The sequence below is a fragment of the Zeus faber genome (genome assembly GCF_960531495.2).
Source record: "Zeus faber genome assembly, chromosome: 12".
Lineage (NCBI taxonomy): Eukaryota > Metazoa > Chordata > Actinopteri > Zeiformes > Zeidae > Zeus > Zeus faber.
The window spans coordinates 8,875,230-8,890,745 of record NC_137196.1 but is presented as its reverse complement, the minus strand read 5'-3'; the positions used below and the strand labels follow the sequence as shown (position 1 = coordinate 8,890,745).

Below are 15,516 nucleotides of genomic sequence, written 5' to 3'. Positions count from 1 at the left end.
GGCAGAGTCACAACACTCAACACTTCCAAGGATCTCCGAGGCTTTGGCGTTCCTCTACAGCAGTGGTTCTCAATAAGGGGCCGGGGCACCACCAGGGTTCCTTCAAGAGGTGCTGAAGGGGTCCTCGATGCAAACTGATCTAATAGTTAAATTCATTTACAGGAAGTCTCCCGATTCCCTTAGACTATAGACACTAAATCAGTGCTAACCCTTCTCAGATCAGGGTCCCAGAGACCAAATGACATCAAATGGGGTCCGTGGCCCTCAAACCGAGGGTCCTTGTAGTCCTTGAAGAGGTTTGAGAATCACTGCTCTATGGGTCTGAATTAGATGTCACGCTGACGACAGTGGAAGACCGGCGCAAAGCACATCATAAACATCACTAATCCCATTTCAGTCCACGAGAAATGCATATACGTAGTGAGCTTTAGTGTTCTGTGACAACCCGCCCCCGCCCCCCCCCGTCCCTCCCACTTAAAAACTGGATTTGTTTATTCCAACGCGGCTGTCAGCGTTGGAACCCACGCGGGCGCGTCAGCTTTCTCTTGCCGAACCGGAATGCGTAACACGCCACCCGGCATTTACGAGGCCGTCCCTATCTGGCAGGGTGAGATCCAGTTTCAGTTTTGGAGGGAGGGAGGGCACAAGGGAGCTCATCTGACCAGAGGAGAAAGAGAGCTAATTTTATTTAGTAGATACGATATATAAATTATACATAATGTATACCAAATAAACCTAAAACAATCATTTATGCAAAGAATTGGACGATTACGCAATATTACTATAATATAGCAGGTCCGGACAGTAACAGTTGCCCTCTGCAAAGGGCACAATTGCCCTTACCAAAGGGGAAAACCTCTGGTTGCCCAGCAAACAGCAAAATGTGCATCCCAAAATAAACCCATTTGTTGTATTAGTGATATTTAAATATTGCTGCTACAGTTGGAAACAGAACGCTACACGTGCGTTGATGCGTTTACTCACGTGTGCGCCGGTGCACACAGGCACCTGCTTTAGAGACAATGGCAAAGCAAATGAAGTTGTTTGACTGTGGGGTGGAAAGTTCGACTAACCCATCAACATCACAAATGAATGTGTCAATGATTTAACTGACAAAGAACCAGATGAACCTGAACAAAAAACAAGAAGGAAATTTGCATCTTGGGAGGCCAATCTGATTTGGTCCAACTGACAAGCTAGAGGACGGATCAGGCATGCAGGGGGTAACGGTCGCTCTATTAACTTATTATAGGCTCATTTATAGAAACACTTTGGAGATTAATGTCCGGTCTAAGTATGTTATATAGTAGGCCTGTAACCGTCGCAGAATCTTGTCAGTCTTATCGGATTTGGCTGTTCAACGAAGATTACACTACTTGTTCAATTTTTTTTTCAATTCGGCACCACACTTAACTTCTATATCAGCCTACATGAGCCTCATGTTTTGCCTCATTTTAATGCGTTTCTTTGTCATCTGTGATGTGAAACATCATATTTCCACACAGTCAGAGAAAGTAAAAGTGTGCGTACTGCTCATAGCTCAGTGATAAAATCCCAGCGCACCACGGAGCGTTTCTCCGTGGTCTCACAGTGGACTGCAGTAGAGGGCGGTTATTACAGTCAGGGATGCAAACAATTCGCTTTTCAGTAAATGTGGCTTTCAGGTAGCGATGCTGCGTTCACAGGCTTGGAAAACTGTAATGCGTGTCGGAAGTGATCATGGGAACTCGGAAAAATGTCAGCTACCACCACAAGTATAACATATAGCCGTTACAATACAATAACCAGTTCTAATCTTTGTAGACATGCAGCATTAATAATCATGGCTCAGACCTCATCTGGTGGAGAGCTACTATGAAAATTTGAATTTACCATTTTTAAAAATGAGGGGACAAACAGGACTGTTGAGATACTTATTGACCGTGTGGTGAGCATATACATGTGGGTGGAAGAGAGAGACAGAGACACAAGCGTAATTGTGAACAGACCAAGTGTGACTAGAGAGGTTAATGTTATCACAGCTTTTGTATTGAATTGTGTTTCTTCCCCTCTGAAGATTCAAATTCTGAAAGTATCAGATAAAACACTAAACTACAAAGAATATTGTTCGGTTACAGTAATAAGGCTCTTAAAACATTCTTTTATCTCACATTTTCATTATTAAGCTGACGTGTAACTGCATAGTATCGTAATTACTCAAAACATAAGGTGACTAAAACTGGCAACCATATTATGAGTTTCGGCAACGAAAAGCTGATGCCTGGTTGCAGTAACGTATATTTTTATATATACTTGACTATTTCTGTTGCCTATTTCAGTATATTTGGTTATAATTCTCTTATTTCATTTCAAATGTTTTATAACTAGAGGTCCAGCCCACAGAGCTATTATTGCTCTGACTCTTTTTATTTGGAATCTTGGGAGTTTTTCTGGTTAAAAGTATCTGAAACATGCAATGGTAGCATGCGAAGACATGGTTGAGTTCGCATTAGAACCTCATTTCAGGAGCGGCCCACTTTGTGACGTCATCATCCGAAGTTATATAGGTCCAAGCTGCGTCTCTCAGAACTCATTTGCATTCAGCCACTCACTACGCAAACAAAGACAACTTGAGCCGATGCTGCACTTAAAGGAAACTTGGAAAACTGTGACACATGCCACATTTTACAGAAGGTGTTGTCCCACTGCAGGAACACCATTGCAGGAACCGACCCTTTCTTTATTGTCCACAGTGCATGATCCAGGAACAATTGTAATTGTTAAAACATCATTTAAATTGAACGACACAAGAGGAACATTCAGTGACATAGGTCCACGTTGATTGGCGAACACGAGCATGAGGAAAAAACACATTAAAAATTGAATATAAATTCCCTGTGTATGAAAACGTACTGAATAAAAAAAAATAGTACATTAAAAAATATATTTAAAAAAAGAAGAAATGAAATAATAAAAAAAATAGAGGAAGCATAGCAAATGTGAGAATAAAAAAAAATAAAAAAAAAACACGGGGGAGAACAAGCCAGAGGAGGTGAAAGAAAAAAAGAAAGAAAGAAAGAAAGAAAGAAGGGCAGAACAGATACCCCCGAGGAGGAAACCGGAGAGGCGTCAGCGCCAAGCAAGCGTGGCATAAAGGCCCAATTGTGCGCCACGGCCTGACCTCACCGTCTCCCGGCCATGTGGTGCGGCCACAGAAAATTGCCGCCGCGACGCGGGACACGTTTATTATCATCCCATCATCCACTGAACTTTCTAGATGCTGTCTCAAACGACGCCCGCAGAACCCAGCGAGCCAACCGCACCGCGCTGATGAGGGGCATAGTTAGCCTAGCTCTATCTAGAACCCCGCCGACTCCACTCTATTTTACTTCTCCCACAAAGGAAGGGTTGAACGAGGATATGTGCAAAGTCATACAGTCCCTCGGGGAGAAATTATGTCATCCCAGGGGGTGCAGAGGGTGTTATTCTAGCGATTATTCCAATGTCTGTACTTCCCCTAGGTTAGTGTGGAAAGGCAGCCTGAACCACAGCTCAAATGGGCCTAACTGAGTAAAGGGTGAAAAATATTAAACTTGACTTCGATAAATTTAAATATAAGAGTATAGCCATGCCTGTTTTGACCAATGTGACCGATACGGATCAAGTAATGTGCAGTTTTTCCACTACATCTGTGGAGACACGCAACTAGACACATGGAGTCAGGGTAAGATGGAACTAATCTTCCTGCTCCATGCCGTAGGGTGAAATATTGTGGAGAAGTTCATACAACCGAGAAAAAATGGCTAAATGTTTTCCACTGCATATCACTTGACTTTCCAATGTAAAATGTGGCAAAAGCTCTTTTCTCGCAGCCAAGGTCCAGTTGGTCTATACTTGGACGAATGAAAAATACTAATTTGTGGGACGTGATGTATTTTGGGATCATGAGGAGCACATGTGGAATATTTTTTCCTTTGCCTTGTGTTTTTAAGTGAGCCCACCGGAAAACATTGCGATCAACTACGCTCTAATAATTTTCTTGAATCTTGATTTTCCCAGAAAAAATATGTCATGCATGCTATTTGACGCCAGAGGAATCCATTAAGTAAAACACCATGCACTGCTGCAGGTTAAATGGACACATTCCAGTTCAGTTCATCAGTCCAAGAGGAAAAATTTCCATGTGAACTGGTACCTTTTTGTGCAGCTTGCCCTCGCCACTCCTTTAAAATACCCAAAAAAACAAAAAAACAGTAACAACCTTGTTTACACAGGTTAATAGAACCAGCTGCGTCTGCCGATTTTGGAAACGCAACTGCATTAGTGCCACCTCGGAGGGTTTTAGGAAACGCTGGCGATCCGCTTTTACCACATTGCTGATTTTCCATGTTTGTTTAATACAAAACCCAAAATACAAAAACGAAAAAAAACGAAAAAAGTCCCCCAAATTCAAAGTTTATGTGTTATTTGTTGTATTTGTTTATATCTTGTTTTTTTATGAAGATAACATCTCAAAACTTGAGGTGAGCAGACTTAAAATAACCGTATCAACCATATAACCAAATGCAGAGAATCTAGTCTTTTAGCGATGCTTTCAACAATGGATAGTGAACCAATTTACCCCAACACGATCCAACCCAAAAAACGGGGTTAGATAAAACTCAGTTGAAAATCCAAGTTCAGAAAGTAAAATTCCACTGCAGGAGTTTAATTAACTGCGTGTCCATGTAATCTGCATCACCCCAGAGGTCCAATTCATGAGTGAAATCAACTGGATCCGTTTAGGGTTGGAGCAAAAACATGACAGGATTTTTTATTTTCTGCACCTCTCATAAAACTTTTGTTGTGTAAATAATTGTCCCAACTTTAATTTTTAGATACAACAAAAAATAAAAATAAGCAAACTACTGGCTGTCTAAGATTTTCATACACGACAGGCAACCAGGAGGTCCTTCTTGGATAGGTCAACCACGATAGACCTCAAGTTCACTAGTTCATGAATCAATACAGCACCTTGTGGTAAATTTCAAACATAGCGTGGGCGGAGAAACGTTTTAATACAAAACTTTTACAACATCCTGATAGGTTCATATTTAAAGCTTGTGTAGAGTTGTTGTAACGTTAGTCCGGAGTCGATTCAGGGGTTTAAAAGGCGTTCTGACTGATTGAAGGACTACAGGGCAGTATTGACGCACAGCGCTAAGGACCCCCACGGGTTTTAAAGAGGGGGGGCTGAATATTTGATGAGGAGGTGGTTGGAGGAGGAAGAGGAAGAGGGCACTTAAGGAACACACGGCGTAACCCAGGTGACGTTGATGCGGACAAACAGGCAGATGGGGCGAGAGCCAGGAGGACGTTTTAGGTATAAAAGAAAGAGAAAAAGAGAGAGAGAACTACTCACAGACACCGAGGAGCTGGGCGGGTTGGTGCAGTAGCCAGAAGAAGGAACCGAAGCCACGGACCACCGCCTTCCGTCCGCTCTGTTCCGATCAACAACAAACGGCAGGGCGGGCGTGAAACGTCTTCAAAACCCTGCTCCTCCATTCCCCTGTCGCTTAGGGTAATGAGAATTTGCTTTGAAAAAGGAAAGATGACCTACCTCTCTGTACGGGCCAGTTGGCTGCATTGGAGGAAGGTCATGGGGCAGAGGGCGAGGTTGGCGGCGCGGGGGGGGGGGAGAGAACAAAGTGTTTAATGATAGTGACAAGTTGCGTCTGGCTGTCACAGGCCTGTTTGTCCTGTCAAAGCTCGAAACAAGCGCTTTTGGCTGCTGAACACCTGAAAAAAGACTGCTTGGTAGCCCTGTGACCTGTTACGCGCGCACACACACACGCACACGCACGCACACACACACACACACACACACAGACACACACCCCTGACACCTTTGCATACCCACTCCTCCCTATCACCAATTGGAAAACTCATCTGGTCTTTTTGTGTTTTGCCTTGCCCCACGGTTTATTTCCACCTGCGCCCACTGTTTAAACATCTCATCCTTTATTCAATGACCCCTTCGGATGTCTGTCTGTCCGTCCGCCCGCCTCGATCCAATATGGCAAGGACCGGCTCCAAGGACATGGCCCAATTTTCTTTGACGTCTCAAAGGGATGGCTTTTGATACCGGGGCTGATGCCGGCATCGCCAAATGTCTCTCATGTGCCAGGTTCGCACTTGGGTTTGGATTGGAAAGGGGCGGGTCGGGTGGGTGGGTGGTCGGGGGGGAGGGGGTCAGCAGTGGATTCATGGGCAACATAATGAAATTGGGAGGAGATTCCGTTGAAAACCATGAGCCCAGGAGGAGGGATTAGTCAGTTTTATTAGACGTGCATGTGCCTCATCTGTTCCATATCCAATATTGCAGCATCCAGCAATGTGTTACTAAAACGTAATTCCTTGCGACCCCCGCCATGGCAGGAATATTAGGTTCCCGCAGAGATTAGGAAAACTGGTTTGGATTAAAACAGAAGACACAATGGTTTGGGTTGTAAAGAAAGAAAGAAAGAAAAATTATACATAAATATATATACTTTTTTTTTTTCAATATGTAATTTTTTGTATTTCTTGCGTTCATTATATATATTCAATTTCCTCCTTGTTCTTATTTCACTACAACGTACCGTAATTCTATTGAATGTTGAAAAATTGATTGAATGTGACAAATAAAATTATTCTTTCTGAAAAATATGAATGATATATATATATATATATAAACACACATACATACATACATACATATATATATATATTATATACTATTTATATTTACTAAATATATATAATATATATTTTGTTCTTTATTTATATATGTGACCCACCATGGATTTTAGCTACATTTGGTGTCGTTTTACTTACTACATTCGGTTCATGAGAATGTTTACATCCCAAAATAAATGCTCAAACAGCAGTGCTTTATGCCGTTTGAATAACAAATTAAGTAACTGGGAGCTCTCGAAGATGTCGTCACAGCATCTGCTCAAGCAGCTTCAAAAAAAGTGCCTGGATAAATTTTGATGAGTCATGCAGCATCTTGCCAAGCAAATTCCTCCCTTCGATCTCTCAAAAGGTGTAAGATATTGGAAGACAGCAATTCCTAAAGCTCAGCACTTCTCAAAGCTTTAAGTATCTCCTTATAACTACAATGTCTCTCTCTCACCATGTTGCTTTGTTTGAAAATCACATTTGACTAATGAAACTCATGGAACCCTGCAAAGACGAATAAAAGGTAAATTCATTTTCAGTATGAACGACACAAAAGTTGAGCGGGGGGGAGGGGGGGGGGTTCCACTCAGTGTTCATTACAATAACAGGATAAAATAGATAGAAGCTTACAAAATGCACAGGGATAACATTTCAATGAGGAATTATGAGTAAAGTATAAGTTATCATAAATATATTTGTATGTGTGTGAATCGTCCGTGTCAGGACACAGATGCGAACACGGCTCGCCGTGCGCCCGACCGCCGTGTCCCGCCCCCCCCAATTAAAACAACTAGAAACAGTGTGGGGACGGGGCACGGAGGAACAGCACGAAGACTGGTTACGATTATTTTCTGCGTATAAAGCACGGAGAGGTGGTGATCCCGAGAAAGTGTCCCTATTATGCACAGTTTCGTTCCATAACATTCCATAAGCACTTGTTTCAGTCCATAAGGAAACGTAAAATAAAATAACCTACATTTAAGATAATAAAAACACACTGTTTTGGAGCGCCGATCCTGGGCACCCCATCGCTGGTTCGCGCATCGTCTGCACCGTCTGAGAGGGAGACAGGTGCGCAAAATGCACCCCAATCGTTCCCTCGCCACATCTCACCGCGCCCTCGACTGACTATATTCTGAGTCGGGTACAGCCCAGAAAACTACCGCTCAATAAAGACACTAGCTCACAAGCTCTCCCAAGCCCGATCTCACTTCCTAACACCATAAATTATTCTCCCACTGGAAAATGGGCGTTATACATTAACGCGGGAACTGGTAATAAACAAAGCAGGTTGGCTCCAACATTAGGCTACGAGCCAATAAAGGAGAGAGAGAATTAACATGGCCACCACTCTCGCAAAAGTGACAAGGTGGAGGATTTTTCTATGTAGACAGCTGACTCACTCAATAGACTTTAAAAAGCTTTATAATGTGCTGTGTGGGATATTTGATTCTGAATGGCAATCAGCGGACAGTTACTTCCAAATAACAACCGCTGTCTGTAAATAATAACCGTTAACGGCGCTTACATGCAAATGTTACAGAGTGGCATAGAAAAACATTTAAACGCTCAAAGATCCAAAAAAACACCGGCTGCAGCCTTTAAGACCAGTCACCATGCATAATTGTGAGAAGCATGATAGCATGAGAGAACAAGCTTGGTACAACTGTTCTACTATCACGGCAGCCCCAAGTGCCGAGCATGCATGGCGACTTCCTGCCTTAATTGGCTTGACAAATACTCAAACCCCAGTCCAGCAAGTGGCCCCGGGGCCTTCTGGCTGCTTGGGCTTACTTCACTTTCTACTTCACAACTTTTCAACAACAGAGGCCGACAGGCCGTGGCAAAGCCAGCTCATCATTCACGCACGTCAATTTCCTCCATTTCAAAATAAAGGAACTCATGGCAAGGCAATAGGATTCACAAAAGGCTAAAACACTTCCAGAAAAACCCAAAATATATTTCTGAGGTCTTACCTGCGGGCAAACTGGAAGTTGGCAGATGTGCTGGCAGAGACATTTCTGGGGCTTTCTGAGGGACTGCTGCCAGCTAGAGGAACACAATAGGCCACAGCGAGCGTCAGCACAGATGTCAGAAACGGACAAAATAGGTCAAATTGGTTCACGTTGTGTGTGGTCTGATACACTTATTTCTCTGAAACTTGAAACTCACAAAACTAATTGACATCCATCATTGTTTATTCCATATTTAATAGAAATCAGACTTAGCTTTTGATTTTTGATTCAACAGAATATTTTACGTAATAAAACAAATGAAAATGACATGGACAAAAATGATGGGACCCATAACCTAATATTTTGTTGCACAACCTTTAGAGGCAATCACTGCAATCAAGCGATTTCTGTAGCTCGCATGAGACTTCTGTACATGTATCTGTCCAAAGGGCATTCTCCCAGAAGCATTGTGGCTTGTCAATATGCATTTAAGCAAATTCCAGTCTGGCTTTTTTATGTTTGTCTTTCGAAAGTGGAGTCCTCCTGGGTCTTCTTCCAGGGAGCTCAGTCACTCAAAAAGCCATGGATGGTGCGATCAGACACTGATGTACCTTGACCTTGGAGTTGAGCTTCTACCTCTTTGGAAGTTGTCCTTGGCTCTTTTTCTACCATTCACACTATCCTTCTGTTTAATCTGGGTTAGATTTTCCTCATGTGGCCGTGTCCAGGGAGGTTGGCTTCAGTCCCATGGACTTTAAAACTACGTTATAATATTTGCAACTGTAGTCAAGGAACATCAAGCTTCTTGGAGATGGTCTTATAACCTTTACCTTTAACATGCTTATCTATAATTTTCTTTCTGATCTCCTCAGACAACTTTCTCCTTTGCTTCCTCTGGTCCATGTTCAGTGTGGTGCACACTATGATACCAACCAGCAGAGTACTATGTGAGTAGTATGTGTACTACTTTTCTCCATTGAAACAGGCTGAATGACTGATTATAAGATTGAAGACATGTGTGATACCAATTAAAGAAAACAGTTTGAAATATCACAATAATCGAATTATTTATAATCTTTTCTCAGGCGTACCAACAAATCTGTCCAGGCCATTTTAGAATATAATTGATCTCTTTGGCAATAATTTATCTCTTTTCACAGTTTCTTTGCTTAACTCTATGACATACCAAAGGCATGCAGGTATACTGGAGAAAATTGTTTTTAATTTTATCACTTTTCAAGAAAAGCCTTTGCAAGGCTGTTATTCAGGCCTCTGGACCTTCCCAACACACAGGGCAAAGGTTGTGGGATTGTTTACACGGTCTTCCTGCTTTAAGCTGCCTATTGATCCTCTGCTCTCCTAGGTCACTATCTGGAGTTGGAAAGGTCACTTTAAATTCACAAATCTGTGTATCGGGTAAACATGACTCCGAATACAGCGTTTTTTGAAGACTGGATCGCAGAATGGGCAGTTTGAAGAAACACGTATCAACTCGGGATGCAACGGTCGCACCGTTCGGTACGCCCCCTACAGTTCAATACGTACATGTGAACTGTGGTATTTCGCTATCACTGTAGAAGTCCACCGGATGCATTGGCGCAGTATATGGACGCGGCACAGTGTGCTGTAAGTGCACACTTCCCACAAATCCATGGTTGGACCTCCACTGGCAACATCAGCCACACGGGGTCTGCTTGTGAAGAGTGCAATCAATCAAGGTGCGCAGTCGGAAAATAACCCCCTGGGATGGCTGTGTCCCTATTTATTACGGACTACTCTTCAGACACTCGCTTCCACTTGCACTAGTGTTGGGTCGTTCACGAACGATCTGATTCTTTTGAACAGCTCTTTTGTAGGAACAAACTGTGTGATGAGCCGTTCTTTTTTTTGTAAAGTTTAACAGTTTTATGTTGTGTTGTTTGCGCCTGGGGCGCTGTTGGCACCGTGCTCCAGGCAGGTTATCTCCCAAATAGGAGCCTTTCTGTGTGGAGTTTGCATGTTCTCCCCGTGCTCACATGGGGTTTCCTCCACCTAACGTCAGTAAGGACCCCCCCCAAAAAAACATGCACACATCATCGTCTGACCAGCGATGGACACTCGTCACCTGGTCCCCGGGCGCGTCCACGTATGCTGCCCACTGCTCCTGGCTGCCCCCCCGGAGGAAGGACAAGCCAGGATGGGTCAAATGCAGAGGCCACATTTCACCAGCCACCATCAAAGCATGTGTGTGTGTGTGCATGTGTTGTTGTGTGGTTTTGTTGTGTGATAATTAAAAGATTCTTCTTCTAAGTTGCCGTCTCCCGCCGCCGGCAAATGTTTCCCCCTCTATGTAATTGCTTATGCTCCTCCCTCGCCTGGAGGTGCCCTGGCTGAGAAGGAGTGCACCCACTGTCACATCAGGTTCACAAAACAAAGGCACACGTGCACTGGTCTGACTGTGAGGTTTTATTTCAATAAGTTATTTTACTATTATTATTTATGTGTGAAAAATACTGTTTATACCTGTTCTACACAAAAATAACTAACAATAGTACTGTTTGTTTTTTTTATTGTGAAATGTTTTTAAAATATTATTGATATATAAATATATATATATATATATATATATATATATATATATATATATATATATATATATATATATATATATATATATATATATTAATGAAAATTAATATTTGAATGATCCACTATGCTGGACACTTCCCCTCCAACCAGATGAACTTATGCAAATTATAACCAATGAAATTGAACTCCCGTCTCCCGTCTCCCCCTCAGTCACACACACAAAGCGTTACACTAGTTTTTTGTTGCAGACTACTATAAAAACATTGTTCACACATTTTAATTTTTTTTTAATTAATTGATTTTATTTCTTAAATATAAGATACCAAAACCGTTACCATGGCCCAGAAACCGTGATAAATACTGAACAGTAGGCCCACCGTACCGCTGCATCCCTAGTATTAACATATTTGGTTGCAAAGTTTGATACATGTGTAGTTTATCTCTTCGGTGTTCAAAGGGGATTGAAAAACAAGTGTTATTTAGGAACCGGTATTAAGGAATCGAGGTATTTATCTTCCAATACACTGCCCTGCTCTGCTAGACACACACACACTTTTAATGAGTGGCAAATAAAGAAGACCCAAATAGGGTCTAGTGATGCCGAGCATCATAACAAACACAAACAACGCACCAGTACCTGTGGCTAACGGGAGAGGCGACAGTGGTCGTGACAGCGTGGGCGAAGGGGTTCCAACGGCCAGACTCCTTCTCTTGTTGTTACGGGCGCTATGGGAGAGGGAGAGGGAGCAAGAGAGAGAGACAGCCATTTTGGTTATGTAATATTATAATAATAAATAGTGTAACCCACAGACCCCACTGTTGGAAAAATTTATGACCATTATCTTGTAATGACCACAAACTGTCAACTAACTGCTGTTCAGTAAATGTGATAGATCAGATCACAAATCAGGTAATTTGGTCGTAACACTATATTCCCATATGCAGTTGGTGTATGTGCATATTAAAGTTAAGGTTTCAGAAACGGCCCCGGCAGTGAAGGTGACATTGGCCAATCCGAATATAAGCTAAGATAATATAAAATAGTACTTTATCACCCGAGGGGGAAATTCAGGAATATGGAATATGGAATGTATCCCGCCTTATGGGTTTCACAAAACAAGAGCATGACCATACTGTACACAAAGGTAATGCTATTTCAGCCTGTACTCCTCACTTAATGACTGAGTTCCGTTCCTACGACCAGGTTGTTCAGGTAATTGGTCGTTCAGCGAGGACCCGCCCCCTTACCGTTATTTCAGTCTTGGAGATTGCGAACACTAGTGCAGTGAATACTGACCGACTGAGACTGAGAAAGGGTGACGCTGAGACGCCATGCACGCAGCGTGCACGCAGCACACACGCCGCACGCAGCCATTAATGAGAGAAATGGACGCCCACGGGCTCAGTGATACGCACGCGGAGCGAAGTCTAGCCCGTCTGGTCCGATCCCACAGAAGAACTAGTGTAGCACAATTGCTGAAAAAGTTAATGCTGCTCTGCTAGAAAGGTGTCAGAACACACAGCGCATCACAGCTTGCTGCGATGCGCTGTGTTGTGTGTTCACAATGGGCGCCTACAATGGGCATGTGAGCGTCAGAACGGGACCATGGAGCAATGGAAGAAGTTGGCCTGGTGGATGTGGTCTGATGAATCACTTTTTCTTCTACATCATGTGGATGGCCGGGGTTAGGGTCCGATCCGATCGAGCATCTGTGGGACGGGTCAGAGCTGTTTTGGCGGCATGAGGGTGAGCTACACAATATTAGTGGTTATTAGTGGTGGTGATGTTGTGGCTGCGCACACACAACACACACACACACACACACACACACACACACACACACACACATATATATATATACATATACTTATATATATATACACACACACATACACATATATATATATATATATATATATATATATATATATATAAAATTAAACACACATATATACATACACGCACACACGTTTTTTTCTTGCTGTGATCTAAAAATGAAAAAAATAACATGAAGTAATGAAATCCAAATACAACAACATGAAATAAGTTAGTATTACTGGCACCAGGAAACCAAAAATATGATTTTGTGAATGCAGATGTTATTTGCTCGACGCAATCGTTTGGTGAACCGTGCAGCATCAGTTACCGCGGTGATCTATCCTGATTAAGAGGAAGCCACCCGTTGCGTTGAGCCGAGAACTTCTCTATCCAATGGCTTCTGTCCCCTGCTACCACCCTCCCCTCCCACCCTCTCCCGCCCCCCAGGCGTGCACTGGTGACAGTTGGGCGAGCAGAGCTGGGTCTTTTTTTGTGTTTGTTTTCCTATCTCCCACAAGGCTTATCCGGTCACATCACACTCTCCGCCAATGATGTCCTTCCAGGCTGCGTTGTCGATGCCGCCTTTTCCCTCTCTTTGGCTCTGGTGATGACCTAGAATAATCCAGGAGCACCGACAACGAGTGTGCCTGACATTTCTGGGTCAGAACTGGGGCGGCGCCCGCCCCCTCCCGCAAAAAACAAAACGACCCAAAGTACCTTGACAGGAAAGATGTCACGAGCCCGAAACCGGTCTCAGTTGGAATTAACTCATCTGGCGGGCTCCTAGATCAGCCTGACACTTTAACCCCATAACCACCGTTTCCCTAACAGAGGCCCATGTTTATCATTGGCATATAAGCAACATGGCATCAAAGGATCACTGTGCTGCGCCAAGGATCATGTGCTGGTGTTATCAACACATGGCAGCGATAAGGCTATTCATGGTGGGGAAGAACAGTGGTGGTCTGTGGGGGGGGGGCTTCCACGGAGAGCCATGTAGTGTTACGAACGCCCTCCACCAAGAGGGCCGGCCTGCATGTGGCTCCTGTGCGTTGGCAGTCAAGGCTTCCATTAAGTCATTGACCATCATGTTCTTGAGTCACTAAAATGGCCACTGCATTGGCATAACTCCCCTGATGCATGAACTCAACACACACACACACACACACACACACACACACACACACACACACACGGAAAATAAGTTAATGGGTATTTTCATGAGTCAAATCAATAACCCCTTGGACGGGTTAGTGGAACTATCAATTTTCATCCACCCTTTCTCAGGGGTAAACTGTGATTCTGTGCTGACCTGTAACCCAATCTTACACGGATAGAGACCTTTTTTTTTTTTTTTTGGGTCCCTTACAGTATTATGTGACCGCTGGCAGCACTTGAAGACAATACACACACACACACACACGCTGCCCCCACAACAGTACACACACACACACACACACACACACACATATACATACATACACACACACTCAGCAATGGCCACGTTTCTGTCTCGGAAACAAAAAAAAAACAAAAAACAAAAAAAAAAAGGGCGGATGTGACCAACACGCACTGTTTACCACCAGCTTAGAACTTACTGAGCTCAACTTTCCACAACAACATTATTATTATTATTATTATTATTATTTACATAGGACGGTGTTTAAGCCCCGCAGTGAATAAAGAACCACATTGCTGTTATGCAAGGGAGGGACAGTCAGAATCAATAGTTGATGATAATCGACAATAAGATATGTCTATATTGACGTTTGTGACTTTCAGGTTGTTGAATCCTAAGAAATGTAACATGAAGGCGCCGTATTTACCCTTTTGTCCGTTTCATCATGGCACCAGTCACAAAACTGGTTTTGTAGCTCGGCAACACGGTCCAATAGTGATTTTGGTCAGACATGATGGAAACTGAGGAAGAATATCGATCCGACCGGGCGAGGTATCATCTATAATCCGACCATGATTTTGCTTTTTTTTGGGGGGGGGGGGGGGGTTGTTTTTTAAAAATCGCTTCCTTCGGGATTATTTTTGGGAGTGCCCGAAACGATACACTCCACGCAGGGCTGGCACAAACTGAGCCTGTACCCCTAGCGACGGAGTCGTCCGGTAGGAGACAGCCGTGCTGGACATCTCGGCGGCGGTTCCCTCTTCGTTTTTCTCCCCGCGGTGGTCGCAATGCGCTCCCGGTCAGTGTTCCGGGAGGGACGTGACGGATCCCCGGACCAGCTCACCGGATCATCGTGGAAGTGGTAGAAAGTTTCCTGCAACAGCGCCCGCGCGACCGTGTCAGCAGCGGCGGCAGCTCGTGGGACAGAGCAGGGGGCGGGGCTAAAGGCAGAAGCAGGAAGTTGTCATTCTGGCACGATTTGGTCATCTGGTGATGAACGAATCATGTTGTTGTTTTTTTTTTGTTGTTTTTTTAATTGATTGGGTTTAATTTTTGTTGATTTATTTGTCTGTTGGTTTTTATTTATTTATCTA

General features: G+C 43.4%; 1 protein-coding gene across 2 annotated transcripts in view; it reads right to left on the bottom strand.

Moving 5' to 3' along the window:
• The window catches only part of mast3a (microtubule associated serine/threonine kinase 3a), a 38,602-nt gene extending 23,360 nt beyond the window's left edge, over positions 1 to 15,242 (bottom strand). For both annotated transcript variants that reach the window (XM_080010939.1, XM_080010940.1), the window contains exons 1-5: positions 14,850 to 15,242; positions 11,842 to 11,930; positions 8,658 to 8,730; positions 5,579 to 5,599; positions 5,381 to 5,459 (exon numbers count right to left, since the gene is read on the bottom strand). In XM_080010939.1, the coding sequence (XP_079867065.1) occupies positions 5,381 to 5,459; positions 5,579 to 5,599; positions 8,658 to 8,730; positions 11,842 to 11,930; positions 14,850 to 14,935 (348 nt within the window). In that variant the 5' untranslated portion in view covers positions 14,936 to 15,242. The remainder of the gene's footprint in view (positions 1 to 5,380; positions 5,460 to 5,578; positions 5,600 to 8,657; positions 8,731 to 11,841; positions 11,931 to 14,849) is intronic.
• Positions 15,243 to 15,516: the final 274 nt, after the last annotated feature.